The 27,500-nt window shown below is 50.7% G+C and overlaps 1 protein-coding gene across 7 annotated transcripts in view; it reads left to right on the top strand.

Annotated features, from left to right (window-relative positions):
- LOC126572413 (filamin-A) overlaps nt 1–27,500 on the top strand; it is a 45,035-nt gene that overhangs the window by 887 nt on the left and 16,648 nt on the right. For 2 of the 7 annotated variants that reach the window (XM_050231696.1, XM_050231695.1), the window contains exons 2-11: nt 5,071–5,446; nt 9,944–10,430; nt 10,927–10,941; nt 11,721–13,265; nt 13,605–13,843; nt 13,960–14,526; nt 14,831–16,112; nt 16,219–16,351; nt 25,306–25,479; nt 25,567–25,813. In XM_050231696.1, the coding sequence (XP_050087653.1) occupies nt 5,161–5,446; nt 9,944–10,430; nt 10,927–10,941; nt 11,721–13,265; nt 13,605–13,843; nt 13,960–14,526; nt 14,831–16,112; nt 16,219–16,351; nt 25,306–25,479; nt 25,567–25,813 (4,975 nt within the window). In that variant the 5' untranslated portion in view covers nt 5,071–5,160. Of the gene's footprint in view, nt 1–1,508; nt 2,141–5,070; nt 5,447–9,943; nt 10,431–10,926; nt 10,942–11,720; nt 13,266–13,604; nt 13,844–13,959; nt 14,527–14,830; nt 16,113–16,218; nt 16,352–20,891; nt 21,138–25,305; nt 25,480–25,566; nt 25,814–27,500 lie in introns of those variants that run through there. The other 5 variants (XM_050231693.1, XM_050231694.1, XM_050231697.1 and 2 more) reach the window with 5 other exon arrangements.

Below are 27,500 nucleotides of genomic sequence, written 5' to 3'. Positions count from 1 at the left end.
GCATAAGCACCACATCCCCCTCACACCCGCGTCACCGTCTAACTTCAATAACCATACATCACACCTGGGCTATTTCTGGGCAGAAACTAAACAAACGATCAGTCCGCGAAATACTAGAACCACGGTTTCGCGCATGCAAACCAACCCGATCGCTTAACGTTTAACGCTAAAAATAGTGCGCCGGCAGTAGCAGCAGCAGCAACAGCAGCAGCACCATCACCACCAGACAACCAGATCGCGCCCGTAAAACATTGTTTGGCTACACCGCGTGTGCTTCGTTGCACCAACCACCTTCACTCGCCACAATGAAAGCGCTAGGGCGAAGAGATCAGATGATTAAGAGAGCTGATGAATGGGCCTCCGCTCGAGCGTAGGGCATCAGATGTTTATCGTAGCCGTAGCTACTCAACTCAATTTCATCTGCTAGAGAACCCATTTCCGGTATTTCGCATCCGAGACTTGGTGTCTTTGAATTTCGATGTTGTTGTTGTGCAGCAATCGTCCCAAAAAGGGGTTGTTGGATCGAAACAGTCATCTGTGCCGTCACCTACTTGAAGAGGCGTTCCCAGGAATGTTTTTATTTTCGCTTTAAATATGGATGATTCACATCCTGGCATCCGTGGCGGACAGAATGAATGTGTGGTTTCGCTAATTGGTTTGGGTGGGGGCAACAAATGTTGAGGACACAGCGGTCAGTCCTGTGCCAGTGTCCGTGTGACATCATCAGCTGCTATCGTGTGTAGGTGTTAAGTGTTTTCCTTCTTCAAGTTGATCATTTTGAGAACGAACTGGGCAAGGAAGGATATTTTTTATCTTTACATTTTCTTATAATTTATCTTTTGATGTGTGAATCAATAGATTTTGTATGAAATGCATTGCAAAAGATGTAACATCTCTGATAAAATTCTTTCGTTTGTCCTTGCGCTATCAAACATTCTCAATCAACAGACCAAACTCCAGTTTTAAACTGTTCCAATGTTACGCGATCAAGGTATGGAGAAGGCTTCCTATTTTAATTGGAGCGAGTAGAATGTTTATCTACTCTCGCACGCATCTGGTTTGGTTGTCTACATGAGAATCTATACGAAAAACCATTTTCTTTCGCTCAGCTATTTTAAATCTCTTGATCTCTCGCGGTTTGTCGATGGGGCTGCCACGAAAATTGCATACCTTCGGGAGTTAACACGTGGAGCTCGTTGTCAAGGCAACCGGCCGGCAGACCCGTCATTAATGCGTGCGCCGTTCATTCCGGGAATTCAACACGCAGCATCTCATCGCTGACCAGAGCGAATAATTGAAAAGATAAGAAGCCACACTCTCGCGCCCTTCTTATCACATTTTACTGTTGTATGCCTTATCACTAAAAACAAACTGGACAATCAATGTGTTTTTTATTGTTTTATTTTGAAATTGAATACCTCTTCAATCGGTTTATACGCCATCAACAGAAGAGCCCGGCAAAGAGACAGAAATTTCGTGGGCTCAACCGGTGCCACACAAGAAAGAGCAGGGCAAGCCGGATAGCAAAAGCATTCTCCGCACAATTGAGAGCGGCCCAAGTGGTTCATTGCGTTCAAACGAACGACGTGGACGCGGATCTCTTTGGACCACAACAAAATATAATGCCTGAGCACGCGTGGCGTGCCGAGAGAGACAGAGAGAGTAAACGTTAAGCCAGAGAACGCACTCGAAACGGTCGGTGGGAGTGTGGGTGATCACCGAACTGAACGGCGCGCGCGAAGACATGGAACCAGCGAATGAAAAGGGTTCCGATGTGGTGGCGACGACAACGCGGAGCCTCGGACGCAATCAAACCGGTGCCGGCTCGCGAGTCCCAAACGATCCGCGAACCTGTCCACCACGCGCTCAGCTCCGGTACGACGATCACGCTACGCGGCCAAACAGTGAACCAACGGCAGCAGAACGAACCATCGCTAGTGCCTCATCATCATCATCATCATCGCCATCGCCATCATCACCGTTGCCAGTGCTTTCGGCAATCAGTGGAGTGCGTCATAGAAGTGCCGGTTACTCTGGTGTCGGTTGTGGTGCTCCCGGATTGCAATCCAGCTCAGCAAAAACAAACAGCCTTCCAGCACAGCAGCAGCAGAGGAAGAGGAGAAGTGGCAGCTGGCAAAAGGTAAACAGAAGGCTGTTCCGTTGCACCACGGAACAAGGAATGTCTTAGAAGCGACCGCAGCGACAGCTCTGTATCGCAAGTATCGCGAGCACACACAAAGCCCGAGGATCGTTGGCTGCTGCTGTTGCTGATGCTGTCGCCTCCACCAGTTTATTGTTATCTTCCCGTGTGCTTTGCGTTTGCGTATGGCTTTTTGAGTGCTTTCTTTTCGGTTCCAAGTGCGCCAGACAACGGCGACGACGAAGACGACGACGAGTCGGTCGACGAAAGTTGTTCTGTCCTCTCGATCTCGCTGGTGCTCTCCAACGATAAAACAGAACCAGTTCCGGATCGTGCGGTCACAGTGTTACTTTTACCGCCGCGATCAAGTCGAAGATCGAATCCGGTGCATCATCATCATCGTCATCATCATCATCATCGTCATCGTGCGCCAGTGCAAGTGGGAAGCTCGCGACAGACACGCACTCTTTCGTTCGTTCTCTCCATCTCTCTGCTCAATCTCTCTGTGCCTTTCGTTCGCTTTTTGGTTAAAAAGGTGAAACATTCCGTTGGAATCGTAGCATAACGTGTGCTTGGTGGGGTCCCAGTGGTCCACCAACCTACCAAGCTACCAAGAAGCATCCAAAGAACTGGCCAAGAGCAACGCCGAGAACTGAACAAAGGGATTGGGGGGAGTTCCAGAAACGGGTTCGAGTGGAATTGAAAGATTAAAAATTGCTTCCTTAGGGCCTGGGCTGGCATGGGCTGAGCCCGTGGGGAGTTGCGTGCGGTCCCACATACACTCTCGTGGTTCGTTTCCCGGTGCTTCCCGGGAGCTTTTCGGTCTCTTTGGGGTGGTTTCTTGGGGTGGCTCCGAAGGTAGCACATAAAACGCAAAGAATGAAACACGAGTGAGTGAGAGAAGCACACAGACAAACCAACACACACACTGGTGTGCATCGCGATCGCACTGATCTACATGGCAGATTCTTATGCTTCACCCGAGAACCGACCGAGAACCAACCAACCGATCCGTGGGAGGTGGTGGCTTAATTAGTTTATTCGTTCACTCCGGTTCCCCGCTGGGGAGTGAAAAGTGGGGTTGTCCAACGATTTCCTCCACGTGCTTCCATTCCTTCCGGGAGTGGAGTCCCCCAAAAATAATGCGGAATTCCCGGTGCCCAAGAAGAACAATCGCTCCATCTCGGGAGCTGGAACATAAAGCTGATTTCTATTCAAAATTCCCTGGGAACTGACACCTCTAGCTGAGCCCCAGAAGGAGTTCAGAGGCCTGAGAATCGTTGGTTTGGGTGGTGGTACCATCATCCGGTTTTTGGACTTTTCCCTTGGAATGCGCTGCATCGATAGCAGAAAAAGGGGGAAAAGTGGATCCATTTTACAATCGGTAGCTGACGATCGGTGAAGTTGGTTGTCCAAAAACATACACCAGCAACGCGAAACAAACCGCAAATGTCGGTCACGTTGACCGTCGATAGCGGAGCGAAGGCACAAAAAGCCGGGCCGACAGCTGCGTTGGCATTAAAATGATTATATCGGACGACGGTGACGACGACGATGACGACAACGACAAGAAGCATGTACGATTTGCTTACTTATGAACACGCACCGCAAGTGAATGGCCTTGTGCCTTTCCGCGAAACGCCTCCAGATTTGTATTTCTTTGACTATCACGGGGCTTTAAATATTGTGACAGTAAGCTACGGGTTTAAAATAACTTTGCAAACCCCCAAAACGACCGAATGAACGGCTGGACAAGCGGGGCCACTATCATTCAAACAACAACAAACGGTGCGCTTCGCGCGAACCAATCACGTTGATAAGGCAATGTGGGGCATCCGTTGATAAAAGCCAACAGCAGCAGCAGCAGCAGCAGCAGCTGAATCGATAGGATGACCGTGCCGGAACCACCGTATTTATGTCGCAGGTGATGAGGCGCGGGCGGGGTGATTGGCGAATCATCGCAACGATGTTCGTTCCGAGAATAATCCGTGAGTTGCAGATGCGATCATCGTATGATTCAAAGGAGCATCAGGCTTTCACACCGTGGATCACAGCTGCAAGACTGCATGATTCAGGCGGTGGAAGAGTTGCAAACGAAGCAAATTGTTGGTCACCGAAAGTAGGCAAACACGTGCGTTCAGTCATGAATGACTGAATCATTTGATTCCCTTAATAGATTCGTACAAAACGAGTTGATCAAGAGGGACACTGTCTTGTATTACGAAAGCAAACCTGTTACAATCTCTCCTCTCACCACTTTGACTAACATTAACAGTTTCTCTGCGCCCATTTGCATGTGTTCGTAGCCATTAACAACATATAAATTCATTTCTGCAAATGCTTCCACCTCATCCTCCATAAAATCCTCCCCGCTGTAGTTCTGTTTCTTCGCTTAACACCAACTGGTCCGCAAAGACAAAACGAAGAAACATAATACCATTCTCCAAACTCCCCCCGGTGGACAGTTAACCACAATTGTTGTGCGTTGTCTTGTGCCAGTGCAGATCATAAAGCCAGACTCTAACAATGTAGCCACATAAAAAAAAAGTTGCCCACTAATAAAATGGAGAACTGGTCCCCGGTCCCGGACTACAAAGTCGATTCAGTCGAACCGGTGGAGGACAGAAAAGTCATAAATTATCGAGCTCTTCTGCGTACCGTGTGCGTGTTTTTGTGTGTATGGCGTGCCCTTGCATACGCCACAATCAATGGCGTGGCCGATGCAGCCGATCCATTCCGTGGTGCTGCAGCAGCATCATCATCATCATTATCGTCAGTGCGCTTATTAGTTGCATACGAGCATCGATGCTCGTTTGTGATTCGATTGTTTATTAGAATCTAAGTGACAGAAGGGGGTCCTGCCCTTTATGAAAAATCCGTTGCTAATTTTATGTGCGTGTTTGTGTCTGTGTCTGTATGTGTGTATACAGGGCGCCCCGCAGTACTACCAGGAACTGCAGCAGCAGCAGCAACCGCGTGACTACGACGATCCGGACGCGGCGGGCGACGAGGAGGGCGAGATGGAGGCAGAGCGGGATCTGGCCGAGGATGCGCAGTGGAAGCGAATACAGCAGAACACGTTCACGCGCTGGGCCAACGAGCACCTGAAGATCATCAACCAGAACATTGCCAACCTCGAGAGCGATCTGTCCGACGGTTTGCGCCTGATCGCGCTGATCGAGGTGCTGTCACAGAAGCGCATGAGCAAACACAACAAGCGGCCCACCTTCCGCAGCCAGAAGCTGGAGAATGTGTCCGTCGCCCTCAAGTTCCTCGAGATCGAGGGCATCAAAATCGTCAACATCGGTAAGTCCGCCATCGTTTTGTTTCTCTTCAAATTAAATGCTTGCTACCTTTGCCTAGATGCCCGCCGACATGGCCAACGTCATTGGGCGAAGATTTTTGCACAAAAATGGCGCTTCTTCTTTTTTCAATGTCCATTTCCAACGTTCCGGTGCCCCAAGACACTCAAACACACAGACAGAAAGCGGCGGAAGCCGTTGCGATTCTTCGCGATTCGCGAATTTTTGGCAAACGCACACCAACAGCAGCAGCAGCAGCGCCCGCGACGCAGCAGACAAACGACCGCCTGAGGTCTCTTCATCTGCGCGAACATCCCCGTTGTTGTGTGATGACGCGCACGATGGGGAAGGAACGCGAGGACAAACCAGTTACTGTTCGCGAGGTTCGCTGCTGTTGCTTTTCTTGTTTGGGGACCGAGGTAATGGTGCGAGAGCCACCTTTGGTGCGAAGACGATGACGACGAGCGCAAGATTAGATACACAATGGCCGTGCAGCGTGGCCTCGGCCAAGGGCTCGTCGGAAGCGAACTGTGTGCGAAGCGGAAAACGACGCGATTTTTGGGATTCTCATCAAAAGGCCGTTTGCCCGGGTTCTACCGAGGCCTTCTTTGATCTTGGATCGTCGGAAGCGCATCGCAAGAGCCTTCTCCTCCGTCCAATCAGCGCACCCGTTGAGTGGTCTCGCGTGTCCCAAGTGTTTGCTCTTCCCGGAGGCTCTCTCCCTCTCTCGCTCTCTTGTCGAGGGTTTGTTTCGTTTATTTTTACTAAAATAATCCCCATCTTCAAATAAAAAGAAGAGTAGCAGAAGAAGAGGAACGGTCGTCGATTTCGCAGAACGCTAGCACCAAACGAAAGACTTGAACAGTCTGTGGACGACGAACCTGTCGAACATTCCGTGGCGCAACATTTTAGAAGATGTCGAAGAAGAAGAACAAGAAGAATATCCCGTATCGCACCGGGAATACAACCGTAAATCCCTTTGTGTAATCCCCCGGCCACACTCTCCTTGGCACGTCGTTTAACATTGCCAGCGGCCACTTACTCGTCGCGCAATGCAACCACGATCGTCATCTGGCACTGGCACTGGCACATCATCGTTGGATGGCGTGACGGTGGCTTGTTTTACAAATAACTCGGTTAATTAGCTGCGCTGTGCGTTTTATCGCTTCACTGGGCACTCGATCGAGTGGCACTAAGCGATGGAGCCACTAGGAAGGTGCTGATGACACTGGATGCCGAGAAGGCACGGTGGTTGTGCCTTGAATGGTGGTTTGTGGTTTTCTCATCGAACCGAAAAAGGATCACCAGTACCAGTGGTCAAGGGAAAGCGTCAATGTTGAGTCTCTCAATGGAATTTAGGTACCAGTACTTGGTACTTAGTATACTCGACTTAGTGTCGAGGTATTTTGAAATGTTCGTCACCAACGGTGACAGCGATCGACAGGCGATGATGATGACCTACTCATCTCTCACAGAGCACGGATTGATGACCTACAAAACGCGAGAGGCCAACACATCCATTAAGGTTTAATGCTCCCTGACTGACGCCGTGGTTGGCGTGCACGACATGCGCAAGCTGACATCACTGTGTCTGCGCTTATCGGTGACATCGCCGCCAGCGATCACAACACTCCATGCAGTGCTGGGTGCGGTTACCGGTGCATACCGGTTCATTCCATTTACCGCGCTCCTCCTTTCGGTTGCATTTTTGTTTGCATTCTACGATCCAGTCGCTTAAACGCTGGTCGTGTCGCGCGTTGTGGTTTCAATCCTTGGCGCCTACTCCGTGCCATGCCTTCTTTTGAGGTTATGTTTAACTGGGCGTCTGCAAAGCAAACGATCGTTCCCAAAAGCACAGAACTGGAACTGCGAATTTACACTCACCCGTTAATGGTGGAAGACGCGGCACACCATTAGGTCATTCCAGTTCCTCGCTTCAGTCGCGCGCTGCCATCAGAACGAATTTAGCGGCGATGGCGTCAGCCGGAGGGTTAATCACTTTGGCTACAGCTTGCGACACGCGATATTCTGCTCGTTTAACACCGGGGAGTGCTTGCTTGGGGGTGGACATTGGCTTTGGGGAATGTCCAGAAAACGGCAGAGTGCGCAAGTGCAACTCGAGACACGCCCGGAGACCGAGAACACATTGTGATTGACAATCAATCATCGATCGATCGATGGAACCCGACCGATGGGGCTGGTGTCGTTAGCATACTTTCCAGACCATATCGTCGCGCTCCCTCTCTCTCTTTCTCACACTCCCCCAATGCAAATAACGATTACGATTACGATGATGATGATGATGCCGTCGATGGCTTGTGTTTGATTGATCGGTTTCAAGCGATTTGAAGGCAGGGGGCGTGAATCGATGAGAATGGCATCAAATTTAAATGGCAGCACGGCCGTCGGTCGACCGATCGGGCGTTTCCTGTGCTCCCGAGTGATCCACGGAATGCGTTGCGTCGGTTAACCTGCATTCGAGCAGCAGCACTTGTCCAGATAGTGGTCACGCTTTGGCGCTTCTGTTTGCTGCTGGTACTGGTACTGGCAGAATTTATGCAGAACCCTCTCTCACTCTCTCTCTCCCTCTAATCCCTCACGCAACCGACGCTGTGCACTAATTTCCATTGTAAAGCCCTCAGCTCACCAGTTGACGCCGATGACGAGCCATGCCACGATGTTGTGCTGTGTTTTGCCCTTGCCAGTTATGGTTTAGTGGCCGTCACGTTTGTCTGGCTTGCCCCCGAGGTCTGGCGGCATTTTCGTCCATATTAGGCACGGCGACGGAACGAATCGAAACAGGTTCTAACTGCCTCCCGCCTGGATGACGCTAATGAATATGTAGATTATGTTCCACTCCGCCTCTCTCGCTCTTTTTTCCTCTCTGTCGCATTCTCTCCTTTGTTGCCACGATCATGACGTAATCGAGGAGGATTCCTCTGGGTTTCCGATCGCGCGAACGTGCCCAGAGAGTGCATGGTCAAAGCGATCAAGCGAGCGATCGAGCGAGCAAGGCCAACGTAGCAACAGCCACAGCAGCACAAGCATCACTTGTGTGCCTCGTGCGCGCCTCGAAGATGATCGAATCCAGCAAAAAGGGCAAAAGCAAGTCTCATACAGCATGCGCTGATGGCTGGATGACGGCACACAAGGTGAGAACGAGTAGCCACCACCACAACAACAACAACAACAGAAAGCAGCGCTACGAGAGGGACGTTGTGCACCAGACCATAACGCTGCCACTCTGCGCACCCGCCCGAACGGACCAGCTCCCGCAGCACGTATTGAGGTCTGGTGTGGTCTGGTGTGGTCTGGTATGGTCTTGGGTCTGCGGGTTTTCAGCTTTGTCCAGATCGCTTTCGCTTTCGATCGCACTGACCGCACGACCCCGCGCACGGGCCAGCTACCAGAATACCAGAGTGTGTTTATGCTGCTAATCGGTTTCGGGTTCGCCGGACGCCGGGAGAATGCGAGAGGCAGCTGGAGCGCGTCGCGACGTGCGAGCGCCTCGAGACCGAGAGCCACGAACGGGCCCCTGCCTTGACTGGATGACTCAAGCGCTAAATATAGGCAAAACAGGCTTCCAACTTCAGGGGTTCAGGCTCGGGCTGTTTATGGCCGTTGCGCTGCGGTCGCTGCTTGGAGCAAATGGTACGGAGCCCGCTTATCCTTGATGCTGCTGCGAGGCTTTGCGTTGATGATGATGATGATGATGATGATTGGTTGTGCTGAATGCGTGGCGCACCTTGAAGGCTCTGCTGCTGTTACTGCTGCTGTTGCCGAGTACTGGGGCTGGCCATTTTTGACAGATTGTCGAATGCCAACGAGAGATGCGGTTAGCATTGGGCTTCAAGGGAATTCCACCGGGAGTCCACATAAGTGGTCCGCGTCGTGGCCACCGTCCCAGTGCGTGTCGCTAGCAAAATGAGGCGATCTGACTCCTGATGTTACAATGATGGCACTTTTGGAGTCATTTGGTGGATGATAGCGTATCAGACATGTGCCGTGAAAGTGCGATAATGCGTAAAGATGTCTGTAATCGCTTCTCTGGAAGGAACTACCACAATTCTGTAGCAAATTTTTATGGTACGAGAATACATTACTAAGAACATTTTGAACTTTGCTATGCGAGTAATTTTTTTGAACGATCGAGTTATTAAAACTTGAGCCAACAAGAGGTTCCCTATTTTGAGTAATGCAAAAGGCGTTGAGGCTCATAATAAAGAGCGATAGCGGAGGAATTCGTCAAATGATTTCATTCATTCACACTCATGCCAAATGTGAATCATAGATAAGCGAATGGAGCGTCGAGGTCAGCCTGGAAACGGTCACAAATAGTCTGTGTTCCGTCAGTTGATAGGAAAGGGTCAACCGTTGCTCCCATATCACGTCGCCTCTTCCGGTCCCTTCCGCTTGTTATCGTGGGAATTATTTACCCAAAAACCCAGTTCTCTCTTTCTCGCTCCCTGACTCACATCTCAACCGTTCTTCTCCGGCACAGATTCCTCGGACATCGTCGACTGCAAGCTGAAGCTGATCATGGGCCTTATCTGGACGCTGATCTTGCACTACTCGATCTCGCTGCCGATGTGGGAGGGTGACGAGAACGGCGACAACCAGGCGAACGGTAACGGGGCATCACCGAAGCAGCGACTGATGAACTGGATCCACCGGCTGGTACCGGATCTGCCGATCAACAACTTCACCACGGACTGGACGAACGGAAAGGCGGTCGGTGCGCTGGTCGATGCCGTCGCGCCCGGTCTCTGCCCGGACTGGCCAATGTGGGACCCGAAGGATGCGGTCCAGAATGCGGCCGAAGCGATGGGACTGGCGGATGATTGGTTGAACGTGCGCCAGCTGATAAGACCGGAGGAGATGGTTAATCCGAATATCGACGAACAGTCCATGATGACCTACCTGTCACAGTATCCGAATGCGAAGCTGAAATCGGGCGCTCCGCTGCGACCGCGCACGAACCACAGCAGGTGAGCCGACCCATCGAATGCAAAGCCCCCATGCTGGCCCCCCATTTGCCCTCCTTCCCCTAGATGAAAGCTCAATCATGTAGAGTAGTGCTAGAGAGTATCCTTGGCCTTTCTGCGAAGACGATGAAATGGAATCCCTGGTTAATGTGCTCGAAAGGGTGAAGAAGTTTCCGCTTATCTATCTTCATTCTCTTTCTCTCTGCCGATCGACTCATGCGCACACATAAACACACACTCTTTATTCACGCGATACGACTCCTATCACGTCCTTTCCCTCTTTTTTGTCACCTTGAAACATCTCTTGATCCTGTTTTACTCTCCTTTCTCTCACTCTTTCTGTTTTTATTTCTCTCTTTCTCGACCAAAATACCTCACATTACCATGTTCGCTTTGAACATGTGTACTACTACTACTACTACTACTACTACTACTACTACCTCTACTACCTCTACTATTCACAATGCTACTCGATGTACGCACACTATGTCAATGGCAGTGTTCCACCGCCGCGGTAAGTTGGTTGGTTGGTGCCATCTGTACTGTTGTTGTTGTTGAGCTTTTACATTTCTTTCACTGTTGTTTTACATATTGTTAACTGGCTTTTGCCATAGTATTACCACATCTACACTCTTTTTCTTTTTTATTTATTGCTCTCGGTTGTTATTTTTTTAATTCTTTCGGAAAAATTACCGCAAAAAAACAACATTTCATGACCTTAGGATACACACTCTCGTTCTACTCCAAAATTAGCTGCTGCTCTATCTCCTCTCCCTCCTTTCGGGTGCTCTTCTAAATTGCAATACTGTGGACTGCGGTCCGACAATGCTATTGGTTCGGCCCTTCTCTAGCGTAGCTCACCTTCATGTGTCCAAAAAGTGTCCTCTCATGCGAAAGCTTGCTTTGGCTTTAGCTAGACCGAGGAAATGATAGCAGTTCGGAGTCGGAGACTCAACTCATTCCCACTGAACGTCCGGCACAGAATGGTCCAGAAATGGTTTTCCCAAAAGCAAAAAACAAAAGGGTCTCGAGAACTTCTCAGTTTCCTCGTGGCATTCTCATAGTGGCACTCGTGGCTGAAAGGCTTGTTTTGGAATGCTTCTTCTCTTCCCTCTCTCTCCTCCTGCTCCTTCTATTCAGCTCTGCGCCACCAGCCACTGTTTTGTCTTTTTTTTCCTTTTGCGCCACGCACGCTAACGTCATTCTTTCGTTTCTCATTTCTTTTTTCTCCCCATCTCCCGCGCCTCATGGCTCATTTTCCCGCCACGCAACTCCATCCGCAAATGCCTGCAGGGTGCGCGCATACGGTCCCGGTATCGAACCGACCGGACCAACGGTCGGAGCCCCAGCCAACTTCACCGTCGAGACGTTTTCGGCCGGCAAGGGCAACGTGGAGGTGGCCGTCCAGAACCCGAACGGTAACCCGGAGAAGGTGGACTGCCGGTTCAACAACGACAAGAACCTAACCTACTCGGTGTCCTACATACCGAAGCTGGAGGGACCGCACAAGGTGTACGTAAAGTTCAACGGCCGCGACATCCCGAAGAGTCCGTACGAGGTCCAGGTTGAAGGACAGGCCGGTGATGCCTCGAAAGTGACGGCCAGTGGCCCCGGTCTACTGCCGGACGGTGTGATCGTTGGCAAGCAGACGTACTTCGACATCCAGACAAAAGACGCCGGCAAAGGAACACCCGAAGTGATCGTACTCGATCCGGCGAACCACAAGACAACCGTCGCGGCAAAGCTACGCCAGATCGGTGCGGATCAGTGGCGTTGCGAGTACACGGCGAAGCAGATCGGTCTGCACTCGGTCAACGTGTTCTACTGTGGCCAACAGATCAAGGGCAGCCCGTACGGTGTCCGCGTTGCACCGGTTTGTGATCCACGGAAGGTGCGTGCGAGTGGCCGCGGTCTACAGCCGGTCGGCGTGCGTGTCAACGACGATGACGTCACGTTCCGCATCTTTACCGAGGGTGCGGGTGAGGGCATCCCGGAGGTGAAAATCTTCGGCCCCGGCGGCGTTGTGCCGGAGTACAGTATGCGCAAACTGGACGCCACCACCTACGAGGTGCAGTACATTCCACTGAAGGAGGGCCGCTACAAGCTGCTGATCCTGTACGGATCGCAGGAGATCCCAAAGTCCCCATTCGAGGTGACAGTGGGGCCCCAGAAGCACACCTCGATCGTGGCGTACGGTCCGGGGCTGAAGACGGGCATGGTCGGACAGCCGGCCTGTTTCGTCGTCGAGACAAATGGGGAAACGGGAAATCTCGGATTCAGCATTGCCGGACCATCGCAGGCCGAGATCGAGTGCCATGATAATGGGGACGGATCCGCACTGGTCAAGTATCATCCGACGGCACCGGGTGAGTACGCGGTGCACATCCTCTGTGACAATGAGGACATCCCGAAGAGTCCACACATTGCGCAGGTCCTACCGAAGGCGGACGATTTCCATCCCGAGCTGGTGAAGGTGAGTGGGCCCGGGGTGGAGAAGAACGGAAGTGTGATCGTGAACCGGCCGACCGAGTTTACGGTCGATGCGACGCGTGCCGGTTCGGCACCGCTCGAGGTGAAGATCAACGATGTGTTCTCCAACACGATCGCCCATCGGATCACCCAAAGCAAGGAGGATGGGACGAGGAAGATCAGCTATACGGCCCCATCGGCTGATCCCGTCACGGTGGAGGTGAACTACGGTGGTGTTGCCGTACCGCTGTCACCGTTCCGTGTGAACGTTTCCACCCCACTGGACGCCTCGAAGGTGCAGTTCTTTGGACCGTGGCTCGAGCCGGGTGTGAAACCGAATGCCGCTACGCACTTTAACGTTGACGCGAGGTAATTACCGGTTCCCGCTGAGGAGGGGGGCTTTCCATTCAACACCATTCTGCAGGCATCGGCAATGTATTAGTGGACTACGGGAATTTTGAATCAGATTTTGAAGGCGATTTTGATCTGTTTAAGCTACAGAATCCAGTTTTGATGATCTAATTAAATGTCTTAATGCCAAAATGCCCTCCAAAAACGTTCCAATCTCCTTTAAATTCCAAAAAACCTTTGTTGTTGAGTAGAGAATCACAGAAACAATGGTTTATAGATATTAAATTTACAAGAGCTACAGACATTCCGGCTTTAATCGATTTAAAAATTAATTTGCTAACTTCCTTTCCTCACCAGAAATGCCGGCACGGGACAGTTGGAAGTGAATCTGGTGCACGAGGAAACGAAACAGAAGGTACCGGTGCGCATCATCGACAATGAAGATCAAACGTACGCCGTGGAAGTGATACCGCCCCTACCGGGCACCTACACGACCAACCTCGTCTACGGTGGCCTCAAGGTACCGATCGCCCCGAAAGTAACCGTACAGCCACCGGTCGACGTGTCGAAGATCAAGGTCGATGGACTGGAACCGAGTAAGTAACTGAGGCCACCGTGGTGGCCGCTATACCTTCCTTCACTTCTATTCCTCATTTACTCTCCGAGCAAACCCATTTTGTCTTTCTGGAGTCTAACAAGTCCCTCCCCCTAGCTGCCCCACTGAACAGTCTCCAGCAGTTCCGTGTCATCACGAACGGAATCGGTAAGGCGGACCTGGCCGTCACCATCACGAGCCCATCGGGAAATCGCGTCAAGGCGCACGTTATACCGACGGCCGAAGGCTTTCTGGTCAACTTTACGCCCACCCAACTGGGCGAGTATCTGCTGAGCGTTAGCTTCGGTGGTACCCCGATCACACCGCAACCATTCCGGTTGCAGTGTCTCGTCGGTTCCGATTCACGCAAGGTACAAGCGAGTGGTCCTGGGTTGGTGCGTGGTATCATCAACCGGCCGGCGGAGTTTATGATCGATACACGGGGTGCTGGCCAGGGTGGACTCGGTGTGACGGTGGAAGGACCCTGTGAGGCGGCGATCAACTGTCGCGACAATGGCGATGGCACGTGCAACGTCGCCTATCTGCCGACCGAGATCGGTGACTACACGATCAACATAACGTTCAACGATGATCACATTGCTGGATCACCGTACCAGGCGATCATTGTGCCGGAGCCCAATCTGAATAAGATCCGAGTGTCTGGCATGGGCATTCAGCCGCACGGTAAAGTGGCGCTCACTTCACTTGCTGCCCGTTGACTTGTTGCGGCCTGTTCCAGTTTGCTGCTTGGCGTGTTTAGCGTTTCACCACACTAACGAGCCCAATTGAGCATGATCTTAGGTTTGCGTGCTGTGTATTCGTTTCGTTTCGTTCGCTGTTACTTTTTAGGACCGATAACCGATAAGATTAATCCCTGCGCATGTCTTTTTTAGTTCCTTTTTTTTCTTTTTGTTTGGCGAGTGTTGTTGTTTCCAGTTGAAGAATATCACGATACTGATCTTACATTGCTTCTCCTCTCCTCTTCCAGGTGTCGTCATGAACGCACCGACCGATTTCATGGTCGACATGAGCAAGGTTGGCAATGACGTAGACCGGGCGAAGCTTTCCTGCAACATCTTCGATCCACGGGGTAACGAAATTCCGAGCAAACTGGTGCCAAGTGAATCCGCGGACGATGTGTTCCGCATCATGTACACACCGTTCGAGGCGGGTCGGCATACGATCGAGCTACTGTACGATAACGTGCCCGTCCCTGGCTCTCCGTTCGTCGTGAATGTCAAGTCCGGATGTGATCCAACACGCTGCCGTGCCTACGGACCCGGTTTGGAAGGGGCGATGACGGACAGCAAAGCAACGTTTACGGTGGAAACGCGTGGTGCCGGTGCCGGTGGACTGTCGCTTGCGATCGAAGGACCATCGGAAGCGAAGATGCACTGCACCGACAACCGGGATGGTTCGTGTGAGGTCGAATACCTACCGACGGAACCGGGCGAGTACGATGTCACGATCCGGTTCGCCGATAAGCACATCCCCGGTTCACCGTTTAAGGTGCTGGTTAAGGAGTCAACCAGGCCGGAGAAGGTGAAGGTGTATGGTCCGGGCATCGAGCACAATCAGGTGTACGAGGGAGTGCCGGCCGAGTTTTACATCGACTGTGGTGCGGCTGGTCCGGGCAATGTCGCTGTGAAGCTCAACTCCTCCGATGGTAAACCGGTCAGTGTGCAGGTGCAGGACAAGGGCGATGGTGTGTACGGTGTTTCGTACGTTCCGCCGAAGGAGGGAAGCGTTCTGACGGCCAATGTCAGCTTTGCGGACACCGAAGTAAGCTGCAGTCCGTTCGTGATGACGGTAGCTCCGGCACCGAAGGATACACCGGCGGTTCAGCCTCAGGCCAAGGTGTATGGCGAAGCGGCAACGAAGAAGAATCTTCCCGCTTCGTTGCCCGCCAAGTTCCAGATCGAAGCACCAAAGGCGAAAGCAAAGGAGGACATTAACGTGAGCATCAAGGGTCCGGATGGGAAATCGCTGGTGCCGAAGATGGACCAGGAACCGGACGGTACGTACGCGGTTTCGTTCGTGCCGGATGAGTGCGGTCCGTACAATGTCAGTATTAAGTGCGGGGGAAAGGATGTGCTCGGGTCGCCCTTCCTGCTGCAAGCCATACCGACGGGCGAGGCGGACAAGTGCAAGATGGTGCAGGCCGTCCCGACCAGCCAGGAGTACGGCAAGAAGAACCACTTTGCCGTTGACGCGAGGGAAGCCGGTACGGGTGCGGTCACCTGTAAGATTGTGTCGCACTCGGAAGCCAGGTAAATAGCTTGGTTCCTATTGTGGTGCCCATGTTGTTGTTGTTGTTGTTGACCAGCATGTACTGATAAGTGTTTTTCTTTGCTCCTCCTCTCTCTTATCCGGCAGCGATGTTGACATCGATATCATCGAGAAGGACGGTTTCTTCGACATCTTTTATCTGCTGAAGGATCCGGGCGATTACGATCTGGACATCAAGTTCGGTGGCCAGAACATACCGAACGGCACGTTCACAATCAAGGTAGACTAGAAACATTCTCTCTATCTTTCTATCTCTTATTACTCATCACCGTAATGCATATGCGTTTCTTCCGTGTGTGATCTTTCCGTTGGAGTTGTTTCAATGATCCTACAAGTTGTAGCTCATTGAAATAACTGTCGGTGATCACAACAGAAGCCCCTTTCTGTCGTCCTTGCGGTTGTGGGTTGTGTCGTTTATGAAACAGATAGCGCCGAGTGCAAACAACACAGCCACCCATCTTTCATCCCTCGATCGAATTGCTTCACTCTTCGTCTCCATATCATTTGTGCTTCGGTTCCGTTACTTTATGTTGAATCCCTCTTTCTCGCTCCGTGCGTGCGTGCCTGTGTGGTGTTTAATGTATTTAGTTCCAAGTTGGTGGAGAAATAAATTCAAAAGATCAAGAGAAACAAACCGACGGCGCGCAAACACCTTTCAAAAAACATACCGTTCGGGCGCGCATGTCTACTTTTAGGTGCAACGAGCGCTTGCATGCTGTCTCTCATGCCAGCTTAGTAGAAGCGACACCATCTTCTGTGTGTTACTAACAAAAAATTAAAAACCAATTTGCTGTAGATTCATGTTACGCTGTCATAATCCACCCCCAACTGCCACCCTGACTCGAACACAGGCATGCTGCTCCTTTCTGGCCCCTTGCCCGCTTTGTCGCATGATTTATAAATTTGCAACGCCATGTGACAACCTTTTTCGTCAACGATCACGCTGCTCGCGTTACTTTTTATGCCCCCCCCCTTGCGTCAGCCTTTCAACCCTCTCTCTCTGCCGGATTCTGCATCTGCCAGCCACTTGTCCTTCCGTTTGCGGTTTTTATTTTTTGCTAAAAAAGCGCTCGCCTGCTAGTGGCCAGCTTGCTAGTAGCTTGTGCGTCAAGCGTCGAAATATGTGCTGAATGAAAATAAATCTTGAAATGTATAATTTTTTTACACATTCCCCCATCGCACCACCATTCATCCACCGTTCCCCTGTTGGCCTCTTCATTCAAACATTTCGCGATCCATTATTCTATCATTCTGCATACTGCCAGGCAGCGCATACATATTCCGGACGGGCGTACTCCCCGGCATCACATGCGCCCTAAAAATAGCTTGGCCCTCGGTGGCGCGGCAACACCAAACGGTGATCTGCTGCTCAGCGTCGCTGCTTAATGCCCGCGCTTGTCGTGTATCATCACGCGAGCGACAACCAGCAACCTGGCAGCCTGTGTTGGCCAGCCAGTTGCGAACGGTGGCCGGTAACCGAGGATCATCGGAGAGATGATCCATGGGTCACCAATGCGCCAGCCGCCAGCCGCCAGCCGCCAGCATCTCGAAAGCACACACCTGCAGCACCGTGCTATGGGAAAGGGGGCAAAGGGTGGTCATTTTTTGCTTTTTTGAAACGCATGCAACACGTGTTGTTTTGACTGGCATTGCATTGTTTTTAAAACGTTTTGCTAATTCCGCCGGACACACTTCCTCTTCTTGCTCATCATTTCAACTAACCTCGGAAGAAGACCTCACTTGTTGCTGCAAAACAACTGTCACAGGAAATGACAAATGCGAAAGCCAAGCACCAATTGATAGGGGAAGAAGCAGCACAAGGATCGATTTGAGGATTATTTTTTCTCTCCTCCTCTTCAAAACACCCTCCTTAAAGCGGAAGTTCCTTTTGTTTATTTGTTTTCTTTTTTTTGGCGTCTCGGAACTAACGGACCAACTCATCATCAGCAGAGTTACGTTTTTAACCATTCTTTTGCATCCATTCTTCGTTCGCACATATGCACATACACATAATAGCACTTCCGTTGTGCAGAATCAGTTCCTCGGTCGCATGCTCGAAATGCATCTGTTTCATAAACTGACTCGTTACACCTTGCCGCTTGTGCCTGTCTGTTGTTACCGCTGTTGCTGCTGCTGCCGCTACTACTATCTGCCGTGTATTTGCGCTTCTAGCTGGAGTAGAGAGCAGACGAATCTAGTGTTCCGCGCTAACTCTGACTCTGCAAAACGCGCCACGGAAAGAAATGATTTAAGCAAGCTGTATGCTTCTCGATGCTGTACGGATGGTAGCAACACGGTACACAGACAGAGCAGGTAGGTGCAAGGCGGATCTTATCATTCAAATTTGATGTTTGATGCTCTATGAATTTTATCATCTCCTATGTGGTGTTTGAGGGTTAATTGTTGGTCAAAAGATGTGGCTTTTTATGAATCAATCCATAAGTTAGCGTCTTGCTGGTGTTTTTTTTCATGAAAAATATAAGCATTTTTACTTCTGTAGTGAACATTAATTAATGGTGAACGCCACAGAACGCGAGCGTGGATCTAAAAAAAAACGATAAAAGTCGCGGTTAAAGATAACTGTCACAGCTCATTCCCATTCCACCTGATACAATGCTTCACCACGTGGCCGAGTTCATAAATCTTCCCCATTCGGCTGTTAATGTTCTCAAAACTATGCAATTAAAACGCGCACGGATAATGTGCGCGAGATCACTTGTGGGAACGAAGCATTGTGTGTCTCTTTTGTACGCGATCCTGACGATGGCACGAGCAGCTCTCTGCCCGTGGGCACGTTCTTTCGGGGTGGCAATTATGTCCGAGTGGCAGCCCTAGCAGTCACCAACAGATGGCACCGGGACCGGGCACGAGTCATCGCGTCGTCGATCGATGCAACAAACATTTCGACAATTAGCGACCGGCCGGATTCTGGGCTGTCTCGTGGTAGGATCGCACGTACGAATGGTCCGTGGTCACTAGACGAGAACGGGAAGACCAACCGCACCCTTCGCTCTCTCTCTCTTTCTCTCTCCGGAACCTTATGCTTCAGCTCCGATAATTAATGTGTCCGTCGTCCAACGTGGCGTGAGTGCAGACCGACTAGCAGCGATCCTGCCGGACAGTGATTCAGGTCTGTTAAGATGTGTTTTCGAGCTGTCGGAATTGAGGGGATGTCCCTAACCACACATCAGAGGGCCAACCTACGACAGCAAAACACCGAAAATACACGCACCACGCAAGGACACTGAGTGAGAGCGTGCGGAGCGCGTGTACGTGCGGCGCTTGCTTTTGAAGCAAGCACGCTGCATGCTGAAGCACTAATCCACCAATTTGTCGTCCCAGGAACGTTCATGTGTGAGAACTGTGTGTCCCGGCAATGAAAATGTCATTTTATCATCGCGAATTAATCCGTTGCAACTGTCGTCAACGCGCGATGGGTTTATCTGTGGAGTGAAGCGAAATTTTCAAACAAAATAGCGTGGAATGCTTCCGATGCAGATGGTGAACGTTAAAAGTGGTGTATTGAGCATTTTTGATGAGTGGAATTTCTGTTCGAAAGTCGGCCGATACCAAGAACCACTTGATCATTTTTGCAAGACAGATTCATTGCTCTTGATTCCATCATTTTTGCAAGATAGTCCCGGTAGAAGACGACCACGACGATGGCGCGCACTTGATCGTGAAGCAGACTGATCTCTTCCTGGCAAATTTTGCACTCGCATTTGTTTGTTTCCAATACGTCGGAAGGCAAACAAACAAACGAAGCAAACAATTTGTACGATTGCCCACATTGCCCACAATCAACGTTCGGTGGCGGTCAAGTTCCTTTTTTCTTCGGCGTAACGCCGTGACCAAGCCGAGCTGCTGCAAAACGCAATCGCGAATCGAACTCCAGCTGTAAACCATCAAACCACACCGTTCGATTAGTAGCACACCCTTGCCACTTTGCGAATCCTGCGGAACGTCACGTTTGGTCATTCTCGCACGGCACAAATGGTTACAATGTTCGAAGTTGCAACACGGATGCTTGTGCGGTCATCGGATTGTGATTTGTTTTTCATTAACATTTGGATTAGAACCGCGAGAAACCAGATATCCAGACCGATCGACAACGATGACCACCATACCGTGGTCTATTCGGTGCCGGTCCGCCGGGAGAAACCCTCGGACACACTACATTAACGTGTCGGATGGAACGGATTTCACTCTCGCTGGTCGTGATCGCGTGTCACCTACACAAACACACCCTCACGACGATCGTACAGCGCACAAGACGCGCTTGGTCTCAGGAGGTAAGCACCCTCCTACGGGGCAAGCGCTCTTTGGAGCAACAGTAGCAGCAGTTGCCACGTCCTTTGCCGGGGGGGGGGGGAAGATTTGCTTATTTTCATTCCGTTTTCCCTCGCCTTCGACCGGTATCGGTACTCGGGTCACGACAGGACCATTTGGGGGCCAACCGTGCGCGAGAGAGAGCGAGAGAGAATAAAAGAGAGAGCAAGAGAAAGAGAGAGAGAGAGAGAGAGAGAGAGAGAGAGAGAGAGCGAGAAGGAAAAAGCCCAGACGCTCCGATTCCTTCGCCACAAATCTTGCGGCGAACAATAGCGAAGCACGAAGATGGCGGCGACGACCATCACCACGACCACGATGATGACGCGGAGGACGACGACGACGACGACTACTACGATGTGGACGTCGACTACGCTTCTTTGGCGGCGATCTTGATCGGTGGCCACTCTCGCATGCCACTACCGTTCGAACGCTCCGGAAGAAAAGTCACTCCCTACGCTACGTGCACTCCAACGGTTTCCACTTAAGGTCCCACGTTGCCATTGGGTAGACCCTTTCTGAGGTTCTGATAAGACATTCGTGTTGTGTGTTACGCAAACACAGAACGGTGGTTTGTGGAGTTTCCCTGGAACGAAGTAGTTACGTTTTGCGTATCGCGTTGTGTGTGAACAGTGCGGTTGCAGTGCATTTGCACCGTGTGCTACGTGCATTTTGAAAAGGTGATAAATACTTTTTACCCTACACAAGATTTGAACACGAGATACTGGTGCTCAATATTATTACAAAATTATTAAAATCAATTTTAGCAGCAAAACATGACTTCGTTGCCTTGGATTACTAATCTCAAGATCGGAGAAGTTCAGGAAAATATTTTTTTACTAAACTACCGCGGAATGTTTCCCGTCCAAGTAGTAAACAGGTTCCAACAGTGTTCACGTCGATCTCAGCCGACCGGTTAGCACGATCTTGGCACGACAACAGCGGTCAACAGCTGCAGCCGCCGGTTGTAATGGCCACGGTGCTCCGACCGCCTGCTCGAGCTCCAGTGAAACGGGAATGTGTCTTGTGTGTCCCGCATTTAGAAGCGATGAAAAACGAACCGTTACGAGCGGACGGTCATTTCCATCGCGCTCCAAACGAAGCAGGAAGAACGTGCCGTCGAGGTTCGCCGAAATGCGAGTCCACGGTGGTTAGGAAAGCAGCGGAAAAACGGATCGTTCGCTCTAAAGTAGCATTTTATAATGATCTCATGGGCGAGCTGGTGCACAAATGTGTCGTAAAGTCGACTCCTTCTTTGGTTGACGCATTTACATTAAGCAAAAAGAATGGCTACAGGCTAGAGGCACATTTTTGCTCATAAAATTTATTGCAAACATTGCGAGCTACTCGATAAAATGCCTTAATTTTGAAGAACGTAACGGGAGTACGAATTGGATAGCGTAACGGGAGTGCGAAGAAACCTCTTTTCGCATCGTCCTCTGAATTATGATCTTCTCATAAATCGCTCTAATCATGCAGATTGCGCTCTCCTCCGCCAAACACGTTAGCATTCCTGCAGTGGAATCCTGCGCAATATATAACTCAGCGACGTAAGCGCGACCAGGCTCAGCATTCCTGTGCCTGGTGGTCTCTCGTTCCCGATTAAAACTCCTCTAATTCATCTTTTTTAAGAACCACACACCAGAGGGCGAAAGCGTAGGCAAAAGATAAATTTGTATTTCATTTTATGTATCACACATCCGAGCGCCACCTCGGACCAACTCAGCCACCACTCAGCGCAGACCAGAAGGATACGCGGTCAATTGTCTCATTCCTGGTCATTCAACCGTCTAACAGAGCTAATGAGCTGCGGCATGCGGTTACATTCCGTGCTGTTCCAAGCCGTTGGTCACCTTAGTCACCACCACCGAGTAGTAACTTGGCGAAGGACTATCGAGAAAAGCAAATGCTGTAGACATTAGGTTCCAAATCAGAAGAAAAAACCCGCTACACGCGGATAGCGTAAACATACGTCGCCAAAGTGTACGATCTTGAATCGCAAGCACACAAGCGACACACACATAAATAAATAAATAAAAAAACACAATCCCGCGCAGGTGGTCACATTTGTGGCCAACAAATTGTGCGCCAACCGCCTTGCGCCGACGTCTGTCAATGAGCGAGGAGAATTCTGGCATCGGCCATCGATGCGCGCTACCGTTTTGCGGGCTCGGTCTCGGATATGATGGCGTGGATGCCTGCAGACGCTTCGTGCTTCCTTTCACGCTTGAATTCTAGAAAACTCGATGATGGCGAAGGTAGGGGAAATGATAAATTTTGTCGAGGATCTTCATTAACATCATCATCGTGGACTTGGTGGACCAATGATGGATTGGATTTACAATGTTATAATGTTATAGCGTTGTGTAACGAAGAGAATGCTGCTGCTACAGAGAATGAAGCTGATGGATTGCTCAAGCGGGAGACATGTGTCAGTCACTTGGAATGTTTGAGTTGCTCTTTCCAATCTCTGACTCCTTCCAACAATAAATGAAACGAGCTGACCGCGATCGACCTTCGCCGGATCACCGCAATGGTGACGATGCACTGGCCAAGCAAAGTGGGACCATCTTCTGTGTCCACTAGTGGAGGCGTCAGCGTCGGCGTCGAGACACGCCAGGGGTCGAATAAAAAAATGGAGAACGAAATCACATTAATTTCCTGCCACCGCTTTTCGGGCTAGAGCACCGTCTGTTCGTTGCGCAAGTCATCGTTAGGTCTCACGCATCCCGGTGGGCCGCTGGGCCGGTACCGTGCGTGAAAGATTTAGATTCCCCGGCCACGTTGGTGGCGTTGGTGTTGGGAAGAAACTGACTGACTGACAAACTTGTTTTGCATCGGAAAAGTAGAAGCTCGATCTAAATATATAAATGCGTTCCATTTGACACCCGCACAAGGATACCAGCGCCGGTGGTGGCGGAGGACCGCAAGCGAATCTGCGCGTGTCTCGCTCCACGAGAGTTGCTTTGCTGATTGATTTAAACACCTGAAAGCGACGATGGAGCGACGGCGTTTGACTGCGAGAGGACCAGCCAACAAGTGGTACATAAACACGTTTCGAGCGTTTTATTATTGCCCTCATGCCCAAACCACTCGCCGGGGGCCATTCACGATGTGATTTTATATCGTAGAAAACACAGGAAATTAAATGGCGATTTGCGGCTTTCGGAGGGTTACTACCAATTGGAAATGGAAGGCAACGCCAATCGGTTTGACCTTCCAGGAATGGTTTGGTATTTTTGTTCTATTGCGCCGAGAAGGTCGCTCGAGTTGCTTTTCTTTAGTTTGTTAAAATAGCTAATCATGATAGCAACATTCAATTTGAACTAAACTGCCACCTGAAGTCTTGAAAATTGAAATGATAATACTTATGGTTGTTAAATGTCCATAACACTAAAAGACTGACTGTATAAAGCCCAATATTTGGGGATGTTGTAAGGCCATCGTATCAGGCCATATAAAATAACTTGATACAGATTTTAAAAACAGCATCGCTAAACATTTTTAACAAATATTTTCGAGTGAATTTCCCTCTGTGCTTGATGTGTAATCTCATTAACGGAAGCGGTTGCCTGTATCTATTTTTACCTTAGCATCATTTTTTGAAAGTTGAACAATGTTTAAACTTTTCTTTAATTAATTAAATTGTCAAAAAGAATGTTTTATGGACGTTCCTTGCTGATCAACGTTCCAGCATGATGGTTGCGCGTTGCAACACTTTGCATACCTTTCAGGTGTACAGCCGCATCCCCAGCAGCAGCAAGAAGCGTATGGCCAGCGTCGCCTGCTGTGACCTTGACCCAATTTTTATGGACACCACACCCAGCAGGTGCAGTCCAAGAAGGGGCATCACGGGTACGCCGCGGTGGCAATGTGTGCATGGATGGAACCAATTAGTTTAATTGCATTGTTCAAGCGCCAAACCAACCCCTCCAATCTCTCCCACTACGCCTTCCATCGCAAGTGCACAATTAGTGACGCACAATTACTCCGGGGACGGGTGGCGTATCCTTGCCAAAACTCGTTCGCTACCTACTTTCAGGCGTTTTCAGTAGCGCGAGTAGTAACCGAGAGCGCTATTTGCCAGCGACTTCAATGCGCAGCGCTAAGTGGTTGCGGCACCAGGCACCAACGCAAAGCAGCAGCAGCAGGAGAATCGTAGCGTGGGCCGAAAGACACTACAATTTCATCTTTCCGAAACATTCATCGCCGGTTATTCATCGCCATTGGCTTTCTATTCTTAATTTAGCACGCCCCGGTCCGGGTATTACCCTCCGTCTTTCTCTTTCACTCTTTCTGTGTCCTATGGGTAGTGAATGCGGTGGATCACACCATCTGTGCAGCACCCTACCCCCCGGGCGGCAGACTCACAACGGTGTAGCTCACTCGCTTCTCCATGCCAGCCGACCAGCTTGGCGGCGCTGTGACACCTGTCTCCGATACGTCTTATTAATATGTGGCGAGCAGCTCTGGTCACCGAAGACGACGACGACCACGGTGCTCACTTTTTGCTTTTTCTTGAAACCGTTTTTCGCTGTTAATCGTGCTGTTCAACAGCACGTTCTTTCAAAGCTAATCCATTCGAAAGAGAGAGAGCATGATCATTGCCGAGGCGGCAGGATGAATGGAAATGGAGGCAATGGACCGGTAAGCGGATCGTCGGCTTCTGCCAGCAATCCGCGGTCAGCAGCATCTAGATCTCAGCCGCAGACTCTCCCCATTCCATTCATCCAGTTTCTACCGATTTTATGCTCAATACAACTCACTACGTCCGAGCGATCGATGCTCCACGACCGATCCCTAATCTCAGACTCACATTTTCATTTCCTTCCTTTCTCCCCCTGCTAGGCCGTCGAGAACGTAGAGGAACAGGTGACGAAGAGTGTGGCAACGAGCAAAACCAGCTCGTCGGCAGTCAGCGAAAACCACAGCTACCAGCATCAGGAGTCCTTCATCGAGCAGGTATCCTCGGTATCGAAATCCAAACAGTACATACAGCAAACCGCCTCGGAAGAGTTTCTCGTAAGTAATCTCCCCAGCTTACCGTCGAGATCGAGTCTCAACGACTAACTCGTGACAACGTGGCCGCTTTCTTCTTTTGCGAAACAGATCCGTGAACGGGTTGTGAACGGTAAGCACGATTCGAGCGTACAACAGTCGACGAACGGAACTACCGAGCACGATAGCCAACATCTGAACGGTACCAACAACAGCAGTAGCATCAGTAGCAGCACCCACACCACCACCACCAGCAGCAGTAACAGCAACAGCAACAGCACCAGTCAGTCGGTGAACCGTTTGCGCGAGCTCAAACTCGAACGTCTTCATCTCCCACAAACCGGTGGCGTGGTAACAGGTAGGTGATAACAGAGACTCATCATCATCATCATCATCACCATGATCCTTAGACGCGCAGCCTGGGACCACCGGAGCGCTCCGTAGGGGGGGGCCTATTAGTGGTCCCGTCAATTGCCCTGACAGTAGCACGTCAGCAGCGAACGCGCCACGTCAATCAAATGCCGACGGTGATCCACTCGGCGATCTGGCGTTCGTGCTCACGCCCTGACGTGACGCTTGTCACTGGCTGGCACTGGACGGCTAGCTTGCCGCCTGCCACTACTGTTGTTAATGACGTTCGGATACACAACTTGGCACCGACCGAAACCGTGCGCCACTGATCAGCTACTTAATGCCCGGAATGCCCCGGATTCGAAATGGCAATACTCCCAATGGTTCCTGGCAGCTGGTATCGATCGGTACTAGGGTGCTCTTGGGGAGGGCAGTTGACGTTGATGGCAGCCAGCTTACGCGCGCGCTTTAGAATGCTCGAGAATGCGAGGAATGTGCATGTGGCGTGCATCCAGCATCCGGTCCCAGATGATTCATCGGCGATGATTTGGAGGGGATGCTAGCGCGTCATCATTAAGATCGGGGCTCATTTATTTCGGGGGTCTGTTGTTGTTGTTTGGAATCGGTTATAACCGATACAACGGAGTAAGGGTAACAGCACTGTCGAATGATTCATTTCACAAATACTGACTGGTACGACCTACGTCTAGGTCTTAGAAGCAGCAACAGGACTCCTCCTCATTTTTTTTTTTCGAGAATCTGGCGTAACTATTTTAAAATGTTGATGTCGCCCTGTATATGAGCGGGAAAGCGTCAACCTCTCGAGCACTGCTAGGAAGCGATGCTGAAGAAAGAAAAAGGGAAGGAAAAGGAAAATCAAAACAACAGATCACATGAGCCCGGCCTGCCTAATGGGTACACTCATCAAGTGACGCCGACACATGTCGGCCCGGCGCCCTACGCCACGACTCGAGTCGAGGTAGATGGTTCCGGTCCAAACCGGCACCCGGGCGCACCGGCACCCCGGGGGGAACAAACGCGACACATTCCCCAGTCCACGACGGGCGCGACCGGCGCTTCACTCCCACTCGGCATTTCTCAACGATTGTTAATATGCTCCGGGTAAACAACTGCGGGCAGCGGGAACCATCAATTCGCATAACTGTCGCCATTTGTCGTGTTAGCAGCCGGTTGTCGCTGGTCCAACTGGTGCCGTGGTCGGTGACGGTGGATTAAAGAGCTTGGTTGGATCAGGAAACGACCGACGAACCAGTCACCACGGATTGGAAGCGAGACGAAAGCGAGAAGTTTATTTTTCCTCCATCGTAACGGCCAGCAGCGTCTTTCACATTTTATATCGCTTGCCGCACTGGTGGACATCTGCTCTGGGGAAGAAGCTTACGTAACGTGCGTGCCACGGGACTGACCGGGAGCTTCGGTAATGTACCAGGGACCACAATGTTGATCTTACTTCTGTGCCGCTGATGACGACGACAACGACAACATATCGCAGCGAGTGCGATCATCACTTCCGATGGGGTTAATTACTTCCATCGTGACCGTCTTAACGATATCAGATCAGGCGACGCACGGACCCTCTGGGACCCTCTGGTCCGTGGTGGAATTATTTATCTTCAACGCAAGGCAGCGCAAGGCCTTGTGATCGAGAATGGTTTGATCACATCAAAGATCGC

This window comes from Anopheles aquasalis, chromosome 2 (genome assembly GCF_943734665.1).
Source record: "Anopheles aquasalis chromosome 2, idAnoAquaMG_Q_19, whole genome shotgun sequence".
Classification (NCBI taxonomy): domain Eukaryota; kingdom Metazoa; phylum Arthropoda; class Insecta; order Diptera; family Culicidae; genus Anopheles; species Anopheles aquasalis.
This window is presented reverse-complemented; position numbering and strand designations above follow the sequence as displayed.